The 11,155-nt window shown below is 44.2% G+C and overlaps 1 protein-coding gene across 4 annotated transcripts in view; it reads left to right on the top strand.

The window, feature by feature from the left end:
• The window catches only part of SHLD1 (shieldin complex subunit 1), a 123,884-nt gene extending 112,952 nt beyond the window's left edge, over positions 1-10,932 (top strand). For 2 of the 4 annotated variants that reach the window (XM_017877793.1, XM_017877821.1), the window contains one exon: positions 9,521-10,932. In XM_017877793.1, coding sequence (XP_017733282.1) covers positions 9,521-9,960 — 440 coding nt within the window. In that variant the 3' untranslated portion in view covers positions 9,961-10,932. The remainder of the gene's footprint in view (positions 1-9,520) is intronic. The other 2 variants (XM_017877810.1, XM_017877801.1) reach the window with 1 other exon arrangement.
• Positions 10,933-11,155: the final 223 nt, after the last annotated feature.

Genomic DNA, 11,155 nt, shown 5'->3' with positions numbered 1-11,155 from the left:
GGGCTGTTTGCCTGTGGACTTCATTTCTGCCTTTTAGTTTTTTTATTTGATCTCTTTCATGTGTCAGAGTATCCTTTCTTTTTAAGGCTGAATAATATTTCATTGTGTGCACATACCTACACATTTTATTTTATTTTTGAGACAGAGTCTTGCTCTGTCACCTAGGCTGGAGTACAGGGGGATGATCTTGGCTCACAGCAACCTCCACCTCCCACATTCAAGAGATTCTTGTGCCTCAGCCACCTGAGTAACTGGGACTACAGGTGCATGTCACCATGCCTGGCTAATTTTTATATTTTTAGTAGATACAGGGTTTCACCATGTTGCCCAGGCTGGTCTTGAACTCCTGGGCTCAAGAGATCCACTTTCCTTGGCCCCTCAAAGTGCTGAGATTATAGACATGAGCCACCACACCTGGCCTGCCAACCGCATTTTATTTATCCATTTATCTGTTGATAGCTGGGTTGCTTCTAACTCTTGCCTAGTATAAATATGAGAAATGCAGTTTGAAACAGTGTGCCCAGGAAAGGTATGGTAGACTGAATTGTTGTTCACCAATATTCTCTGCCTCTCCCTACAGGATAATCTTTCATCCTCATCCTTTTGAAATCAGGCTTGGCCACATGACTTCACGCTAGCCAGTGAAATATGAACAGAAGTAACAGAGCTTTCCCAGTCACTGCTGGCTTTCCCATACTCTTTCCTCTGCTATAGTCACTAGGCAATGTTGAGATAGTAGCTGCTATGTTGGTCTGGGTTCTGGAGTGAGGGTGAAGATGAACAGATCTACTTATCTATGTGTATACTTGTAGTATGACACAGATCTCTGGGTATTGAGAAGTAACCCTTTGCTGTTTAATGCCCTTGAGATTTGGGGCTTACTTGTTAGGCAGCATAACCTGGCCCATTCTGACTGAGAAGCCCTCACTGAGAAAGTAACATCTGAGCAGAGACCTAGAGGAGGTGATACGTGGAGCAAGCATGTTCGATGGCAGAGCAACAGCAAGAAACCCCGTCTCCACTAAAAAATACAAAAAAAAAACTAGCCGGGCGAGGTGGCGGGCGCCTGTAGTCCCAGCTACTCGGAGGCTGAGGCAGGAGAATGGCATAAACCCGGGAGGCGGAGCTTGCAGTGAACTGAGAACCGGCCACTGCACTCCAGCCCGGACGACAGAGCGAGACTCCGTCTCAAAAAAAAAAAAAAAAAAAGAGTCTAGAGAGAAGTTTGTTTCAAGGCTCAGGAAAGAAGCCAGATTTATGAAGGAGGCAGTGAAAGAGACAGAGTGGTAGGTGCTAGTCAGACTTTCATGCAGCCCTTAGGGCTGGGCTGGAGGTGGGACTGAATTTTGTTCACCCAATGATTCTGTTCCCTCCTCCTTTTCTCCATGGAGAGTGAAATGGGTGGCTGTAGTGAGGAGGTAGAAGAAGGAATGAAGGAGAAAAACGTGAGGTGTGGAGCAGGAAGATGCAGCCTAGCCCAGATCCATGGCCCATGGCCCCTCATATACTTAAAATGGTAGTGTCACTCATGAAGCCACCTTATCCAGGGCATGGTAAGGCTTCTGAAGTCTGACTTCTGTCATAAGATGAATAGTGCATCAAGAGTTGCTGATAAGTGATCATTGATGACCAGGACATCCCCCGCTACTCCCTGTTCACCTTGTTCTTTTCATGCCTGTGACTTAAAAAGAAAAGTTTTCTTTTAATTTTATTTTTTAATTGGAAAAAGCATTTTATATTTACAGTTCAACTGATAATGCCAACACTTGTTACTATACAGTGTATTACAGGATTTCTGGTTGCAAAAAGTTACGTAATTTAAGTTTACTGGTATTGCTACTCACCTAAGTCTAAACCAAATCTTATGTTCCCATTTGCAATTTAATTTGTAAATTAAAGTTTTGTTTGTTTGTTTTTGTTTTGTTTTGTTTTGAGACAGAGTCTCACTCCATCACCCAGGCTGGAGTGCAGTGGTGCAATCTCGGCTCACTGCAGCCTCCGCCTCCCGGGTTCAAGTGATTCTCCTGCCTCCCGAGTAGCTGGGACTACAGGCGCCCACCACCACACCCAGCTGATTTTTGTATTTTTAGTAGAGACAGGGTTTTGCCTTGTTGGCCAGGCTGGTCTCTTAACTCCTGACCTCAGGTAATCCACCCACTTTGGCCTCCCAAAGTGCTGAGCCACCACACCCGGCCAAATTAAAATGTTTTAAACATATGAGTCAATTATGAACATCAGTTTAAAGTGGACTCATGACTATTTTTAGAGCCACACAAGCCCAGGGAGCCTCCAACAGACCAACCAAGGAAGCGGGGCCTGGGAATTTAGGATTGTGCCATGCAGGGCCCTGAAAAAGGGACAGCTTCCCATCCAAGCAGCATAGAAGGAAACCAAATAAGCCACATACTCCTTCTTTCCTGAAATCCTGGTACTTTTCATTTTAAAACTTAAGTCTTGGCCAGGTGCTGTGTCTCACACCTATAATCCCAGTACTTCAGGAGGCCGAGGTGGGCAGATTACTTGAGTGAAGGGGTGGCCTGCCCCTCCACACTTGTGGGTGTTTCTCATTAGGTGGAACGAGAGGCTTTAGAAAAGAAATAAGACACAGAGACAAAGTATAGAGAAAGAAAAGCGGGGCCCAGGGGACCGGCGCTCAGCTTACAGAGGACCCATGATGGCACCGGTCTCTGAGTTCCCTTAGTATTTATTGATAATTATCTTTACCATCAAAAAGATAAGGGAGTGGCAGGACAATAGGATCATTTTAGGGAGAAAATCAGCAGTAAGACATATAGATAAAGATCTCTGTGACATGAATAAGTTTAAAGGAAAATGCTGTGCCTTGAGATGCATATGCAAACATCTCCATAAACCTTTTAGCAGCATTGCTCCAGCAAGTCCCACCTTATTCCTAAAGGCGATTTTCTCCTTGCTCAGTAAACAAAGCATACAATCGGGTTTTACACGGAGATGTTCCATTGCCCAGGGACGGGCAGGAGACAAATGCTTTTCTCTTACTTGAGATTAAGAGAATGGTGATGACCTTTAACCAGCAAGCAGCCTTTAGGCACTTGTTTAACAAAGCACATCCTGCACAGCCCAAAATCCTTTAAACCTTAAGTCACCACAGCACATGTCTCTTGCAAGGACAAGGTTGGGGGTAGGGTCACAGATTAACAGCATCTCAAATACAGAACAAAATGGAGTCTCTTATGTCTACTTCCTTCTATATAGACACAGTAACAGGCTGATCTCTCTTTCTTTTCCCCACACTTGAGCTAAGGAGTTGGAGACCAGACCACCCTGGGCAACGTGGTGAAACCATCTCCACAAAAAAATACAAGAAAGTTAGCCTGATGTGGTGGTGTGCACCTGTAGACCCAGCTACTCTAGACTGAGGTGGGAGGATCACCTGAGCCCAGGAGGTGGGCTCAGGCGGTGAGTTCTGGTTGTGCCATGGCACTCCAACCTGGGGGCAACAGAGCAAAACCCTATCTAAAAAAAAAAAAATCCGGGTGCCCTGGCTTACGCCTGTAATTCTCACACTTGGGGAGGCCAAGGCAGGTGGATCACGAGGTCATGAGATCGAGACCATCCTGGCTAACACGGTGAAACCCCACCTCTACTGAAAATACAAAAAATTAGCCAGGCATGGTGGCAGGTGCCTGTAGTCCCAGCTAGACAGGAGGCTGAGGCAGAAGAATCACTTGAACCCTGGAGGCAGAGGTTGCAGTGAGCCAAGATTGCGCCACTGCACTCCAGCCTAGGTGACAGAGTGAGATTCCGTCTCAAAAAAAAAAATTTCTTGGATTTCTTTCAGCTCTGTAACATCCTTGAAACCATACATAGGTCCTCTTAATCAGCAGTTGCTAGTAAAAGAAACTCTGGACAAATCAGGCAGGGTGGGTGGGTGGCTATTGATTCAGATGCATGCAGAAGGCAGAATCCTAAATATCAAATCTATTTAGTAGAAACCTGTTACAGTTGAAGGCAAAAATGTTTCACAGAGATGAAACCCTGCTGTGCATTTATGAACCACAGAAATAGCCATGGAAAGTTCTCTGGAAGAATCCCTCATTAGATATCTGGGTTTCTAAAGGCTAATGGCAGAACACAACCATTAATCTCAAGTGCTCCATGCCAATTGACTGTCTTCTGAATTCAAATAAGCACCTACAACTCCTAAAGATATAAAAATATTTTTAGGTGTATAACAATCTCAAGTATCAAGCTGAGCGTGGTGGCTCATGCCTATAATCCTAGCACTTTGGGAGGCCAAGGTGGGCAAATCACTGGAGGCCAGGAGTTCGAGACCAGCCTGGCCAACATGGCAAAACCCCACCTCTACCAAAAATACAAAAAATTAGCCAGGCATGGTGGCATGCACCTGTGGTCCCAGCTACTCAGGAGGCTGAGGTGACAGGATCGTTTGAGCCCAGGAGGTGGAGGCTGCAGTGAGTTGAGATCATGCCACTGCACTCCATCTTGGGTAACAGAGTAAGACTTCACCTCAAAAGGATTCTGAAGTGTGTATACGTTATCTATTTTCTTGTTGGCAAAGAGAAAATTTAACAATTGGATGCATGCAAAAGCATTGTGATATCAAGCCCTGCCCTCCTCTTTTTCTTCTTCTAATTTCTAAAGAAATCCTACTCATGATGGAAAATATATTGAAATAAAAAGGGAAGTTCCATTAAATTTAAATAATACCAGAATCATTGGGACCAGGGCCAGTGGTTTTTCCCCTCAACCATTGTGGGGTAAAAGAGCCATCTCCAGGTTTGAGAAGGGTAAATGCGTAACTTGAATAGGTACCAGCAAGAAGGGTGCTGTGCAGGGAATGGGGACCAACAGCAAAATCTCTTAGGGAGCTCAAGGCAAATCAAATATTATAGTGCAGCAAGATTCAACATTGAGTTCCCACTCCTTTCAAGATCCATCCTTTGAGCCAGGGGAGGGATGAGGGGTGGGGGGACATTATTGGTATTTGGGAGAAGGACCATTCTTTGTCCTGTGCACTGTGGAATGTTTACATCCTTGACCCCACTCACTAAATGCGAGTAGCACTTTGCGATCCCTGATACAAAAGCATCCCTTGACTCTCCCTGAAGACCTTGCTATCCCCCTTTGACAGCTCTACAAGTTTGGAATACACCAACAGAGAGAAGAAGGTGGGTTTTGAATGTAGCTGTGAGGATGCATCACTGAGCAGGAACTGACTAGTACCCATCTTTCTTTCCACACATGGGCACATCAGGAAAGGAAGAGCAATTAGCTCTATTTGCTGGCAAAGAAAAGGTGACATCCAAAAAGCTACAACAGCCTCATGATTAGAGAGGAGGCTTTATAGTTGGTAGTAAAGCAAATTTTAAAAGGAAATCAAAGACTGAAATGGACTGCAGGCAGTGTTCAAAAGAGCTGACATAGCAAATGACTCAACCTGTATGTCATTGGTCTTCTGAAGGGGAAGAGTTGTTTCTCTGAAGTCGACGGGCAGAATGCCTGACATGTGCATGAAAAATATAGGAGACAGCTAGCTTGTAGGCTCTTTTGTGGACACTGGATTTCAAAATTTTAAAATTAAATGAAACACAGATGAAAATTTAAAATCCTGCATATCAAAGCACGCTGACCATTTACTTGATGGTCATTTAAGTAATGGCTTACTTAGTAAGTCATTAAGTAAGTAATGGAGTTACTTAAGACCATTTACTTAACAAGTGCGTGCCATGTTGCTTGGCGTTTTCTGTATAAGTGGACAGTCTCGGGGGTTCAACTTTCCCAGTGTTGCTGCTGGGGATCCCCCGCTCTCTCCCACCCACCCCATTGGCCCTTCCCAGCTTCTATCTTCCAGCCACTACCCCCCAACCCCTACCCAGGACAAGGTCATCTGTGGGGAAGAAGGGAGGAAGGGACCCGTCATCGTGCCATCACGGGACCCCATTCCGTCTCCTTCTCCCTTCAGCTTTCTAACAGCAACATGATTTGTTAGGCAACTACCCGAGCTAAGGCTTTTTATTTGGTTGCTTGATATTAAAGTAGGCCACCAAAGGAAGTTTTAACATCTGTCCCCGCAGAGGTTTGTTTTAATTTTTTTACAACAATTTTTTAAAACAAAGAGCCCTTTTTCATGAATTGTTTGAGATTTGCACACCTGAAGGCCACCACTCCTGATTTTTCTACAAACAAGGACATTCTCTTCTAAAACACAATAAAATCATCAAAACCAAGAAATTAACAGTGATGCGTTACTACCGTCTAATCCTTAGACCCCATTCACAGCTCTCCAGTTGCCCCAGTAATGTGCTTTACAATGAAAAGATGCAGTTTTTTTTTTTAAATCAGGAATTTCAGTATTTTTATTTAATTTCTATTTAGTTTCATTTCATTGTTAATGTAATGTATCACTTTTATTGTATATACATATATATGTGTTTCTGTATATTTTATTATGTCTCTTGAATTGTCTTTCTATTTTTTCTTGGGTGTTACACTTTTATTTCACACAACATCAAAATATGGCATAACATAAAATCATGCAAGGCCCTATATTATTGCTTGGTTTGTAATGTTTATCTTAGATATTCCAGAATTGTTTTATTAACATTTTTATTTAATTTATATCAACCTGAATTTTCTGCAAGTCTTTGCTTTGTTATTGCATAGTAACTTTTGTATTCTTCACTCAGGCTAATTTTCCAAATAGGTGGAATGCTGCACAAGGGCAGTAACCATAGAAAAGATGCAGTTTAAAAAAATTTTTTTCTGTTTGGCTGTCATGGCTGTTTTTAGCCTACTTCAGTCTGGGACAGTAGCTCAGTCCTTCCTTGGTTTTCACAAAATTGGCACTTCTGAAGAGAGCAGGCCAAGAACTCCTCTCCTGCTGCTTCTATGCCATCAGGACCAGAAAGAGACCAGCATCTGCCTCCCTCCCCTTCCACCTATCCTGGAGGCTTCATTCCAGTGATAGGGTTGTTGGGAAGAACTTGGGCAGAAGCTCTGGGCATAGCAAGGTCGAGGAAAGTTTCTTTACTATTCCTTAAAAAAAAAAAAAAGAGGGGCCTGGGACATAGCTTTAAGCTTTCTGGAAACTAGTGTAGTGGAAATACCCTGCTATCGAATTCTTTACAAAGTGTGGTCTCTGTTTTGGGTCCCCCCTGGCCACTCTGAGTTCTCTCTCTCCTTGAGCCTCTAGGCTGATTCTCAGGCTACTGAAGAAAGGCCAGCTGGCAGAGGAGGAGAACTGGAACCAGCCATGGAGACATTTCGTTTCTATTTCTTCTTGCCACTTGGCCTTTGTTCATCAACCCTGCTTCTCTATTGCCATGGTCCTTTCAGAATAAGATTGCAGGACACCTCCTCTGAAGAGGGAGCATGCACTCATTCTGGTACCCTTGCACTGCATGTCTCCACTGAGTCCACAGTGTCCCAGTTAAGTCACTACATCATTTCATATCTATGTACATGATGCTGTGACTATATTTCAGTTGTGTAATGTCTGTAACAATGTCTCTTCTTCCTACTTAGGTTCCAAGTACCTTAGATGAGGGACATGGTCTTCAGCATCCATCTGTATATCTTCAACAACTTGTAATGAGTTGTGTTAATATCAGCTTTCTATAAATATGTGTTGAATGGTTGAATGCTTGTCCATGTGTAGGCCTGCATGTGACTCAAAGAATACATGTCCATATTCTTTTAGAATGTGCTGATACTTTCGGATAATCTATTTCTCTGATCTTTATATTACCACAGACATTCTAGAAGAAAGATTGTTTAGTAAAATCCTCATTTTAAAGTTCAGAAAGTTGGAGCCCAGAAAGGTTGTATGACTTGTCCAAGGTGTCATTTCCAGCTAGTAGCAAAATTAGCACCCAAACCAAAATCCTACCTACTTTCCTAAAGCTCCACCCACTGCACCATACACCTTCCTTCAGCATTGGCAAGTACAGATATGTATATTATAGCTACTGATTGAGTTCGTAGGGGCAGGGAAATGTCAAAGCTAGTGATGCATAAAAGCTTATATCAGGGTCTGTCATGGAGGTCCAAGAGCAGGAGGTTCAAAAGCTTATATCAGGGTCTGTCATGGTCAGCTTCTGGTGAGGGCTCCTTTCCTGGCTTGCAGACAGCCACCTTCTCACTGTGTGCTCACATAGCTTTTCCTTAGTGCTTGCAACTAGAAATTAAAAAAAGAAATCTCCTTCTCTCTTCCTCCTTTTATAAGGTTACCAATCCTATCAGATTAGGATCCTACCTATAGACCTCATTTAACTTTAATTACCTCCTAAAAAGCCCTCTCTCCAAATATAGTCATGGTAGGGGTTACAGCTTCAACACGTGAATTTTGTGGGGACACAATTCAGTCCATAGCATAGTGATAGTGTAAATATTTTTAAACACCTTTGACATACTATATAATATGAAAATAGTTTTTGTAGTGTGACGGGTCCCCCACCAGGTTACTTAAGAGTATATGTCGGCCGGGTGTGGTGACTCAAGCCTGTAATCCCAGCACTTTGGGAGGCCGAGACGGACGGATCACGAGGTCAGGAGATCGAGACCATCCTGGCTAACACGGTGAAGCCTCGTCTCTACTAAAAAAAAATAAAAAAAACTAGCCGGGCGAGGTGGTGGGCACCTGTAGTCCCAGCTACTCGGGAGGCTGAGGCAGGAGAATGGCGTAAACCCGGGAGGCGGAGCTTGCAGTGAGCTGAGATCCGGCCACTGCACTCCAGCCTGGGCAACAGAGCGAGACTCCGTCTCAACAACAACAACAAAAATAAAATAAAATGAAAAGAGTATATGTCTGCTGCTTGAACCCTGAAGGCTGGGCAGTGAGCCAAGGCCATGGTGCCCAGCTGAGGAGTAGGTGTCCTTGAAAACTCAGATATCCTGGAGAGAATGTGAGAACCTACCAAGGAAAACAGTCCCATCGTGCACACGCATGGATCTCTGGAGCTATCCTGCTGCCATCCAGGAGTGCCCTGTTTATAAGTCCTAATAAACTCATCTACTCATCAAGCTGGACTTGCCCATGTTATTCTTTGGTCTTTCAGCACCTTCCCAGTTTGAGGGTGGGCACTACAGTCCCAGGTTTTTCCTGTAACAGCTGAGATCTATTGGTGACAAAGTTACAGGTACTACTATTAATACTGTGATTTGCTGCCTACATTCATCATGGGAGGAAATGCTTCATTTCAGGTTATGGTTAGTGAAAGTAACTACATACGTATGTATATTTTTTCCATCCAAGTTCACAGGCACCCTGAATTTCTATACAGGGACATTGGGCTAAGAATCCTTGGTCCACACAAGTAGTATGTTCTTGTTGCGAGCAAGCAAGTGGCATAACCTCCGGATGGTGAGAACAGGTTTTGAAACCAGCTGATTCTTCCCATTGCCAGTTACTCAGGAGCAGTAAGCATGTTGAACTGAAAATAGACATCATCTGCTCCTGGCTTGCTTTCTGATATTTTTGATTGTGTGTTTGAGTATTGGAATATGTTTTGTCTTGCAGATACCACTAACCTAAATACAGAACACAGTAACTCCTGGGCCTCTGAGAACTTCTGGCTTGACCCTGCTGTGAAAGGCCAGTCAGAGAAGGAAGAGAATGATGGCCTTCGGAAATCCCTGGATAGATTCTATGAAATGTTTGGCCATCTACAGCCAGGCTCTGCGAACCCACTCTCTGCGTCTGTCTGCAAGTGCCTGTCTCAGAAAATCACTCAACTAAGAGGCCAGGAGAGCCAAAAGTATGCTCTCCGCAGTTTTCAAATGGCCCGGGTCATCTTCAACCGGGATGGCTGCTCAGTCTTACAGAGGCATTCCAGGGACACCCACTTCTACCCACTAGAGGAAGGAAATACATCTTTGAATGATGAAAAGCCAAACCCAGGACTGTCAAAAGATATTATTCATTTCCTCTTGCAGCAGAATGTAATGAAAGACCTGTAACTGGTGCCGGGCGGTGTGCAGGCTAGTAATGGAGGTGCTGCGCCATGGCCAGCACTGTTGGTGGCCACCCAGATCCCCTAGGGTCTCTGGCCAGCTCTGTGTGCCCAATCCCAATTAAGTGCTTTGTGGTTAAAGGCTGGCACCTGTGACCTGGTATTGGAGCCAGTCAGCCCATATGGAGAGCCAGCAGGGTCTGGAAGTTCTCTGTCCCCATGGTCACCCCACCCCCCACACCCCTTGGCCAAGGCCACTGACTGACTGGGCTATGAGTCAAAAGCCCAGCTCCCTTGCCTCAAGGAAGGACATTCTCGGAGGCATAATTTATGCCCTAGAGCTCCCTTTCCTTGAGATCAGCCTGAGGCTGGGACATTACATGAAATCACACCCTTGCTGGGCTTAATCCCTTTCCCTGTCCTCCTCCCATATATTTACTGGTGTCTCTGGGAGCCTTTCCTGAATAAACCTCTTATATCTGAATCCTTGACTCAGAGTCTACTTCTGGGAGAATTCAACCTGAGAGAACATGCTTCTGTGAGATGAGGTTTTAGAAGGATACAAAGCTCTACACTGAATCAGGTATAAGGAGTTATATCAAGTTGTAAAACTGAGACCAATGTAAGTGAGAATACATGTCCTAAAATAATATAAAGATTGAAATACAGTTTAGAAAAGTATATCACATCTTGATCACACCCTTGCCTCCTCTCCAAAGCTAGAAATCCATGTTTTATCATACTAACTGGGTGTGGAGGGAACATTTGGACAATCTAAAATAACAGCTAAAATTCACAGTTTAAAAAAAAAACCTCTTTGTCTCTTAGATTGCAAATGTGAAAGGTGAGAAGATAACAAACGTGCACCACCCACCACAGTATATGTAAGCACTATTATGATACGCTAGGCTGATGCCATGTGGCCTTGTCAAGTTGTAGTTGAAGAGAATAAATAATCCTTTGCCCAGGTGGGGCCCTACTTCCTCTTGTATTCTGCCTGTCTGTACCCTCTGTCACCTTGTGAACGGTTGGCCCCTCACCCTTGCCCTGTCCTTGCCTCCAATACCCTGAGCTCCATTTGCAAAGGCTTGTCCAGAGCAGGACTTCTTGGCCACCTTGTCCCTCTCCTCCAGGCCTGAGCCCTTCCTCACCAGGGAGCTCTTTAAATAGCCAGTGCAGGTTTGCACTGGCAGATGCTCCAC

Source organism: Rhinopithecus bieti, unplaced genomic scaffold (assembly GCF_001698545.2).
Source record: "Rhinopithecus bieti isolate Rb0 unplaced genomic scaffold, ASM169854v2 scaffold_65, whole genome shotgun sequence".
Taxonomy (NCBI): Eukaryota; Metazoa; Chordata; class Mammalia; order Primates; family Cercopithecidae; genus Rhinopithecus; species Rhinopithecus bieti.
Note: the sequence above shows the minus strand (reverse complement) of the source record. Positions and strands in the feature narration are given on the sequence as shown.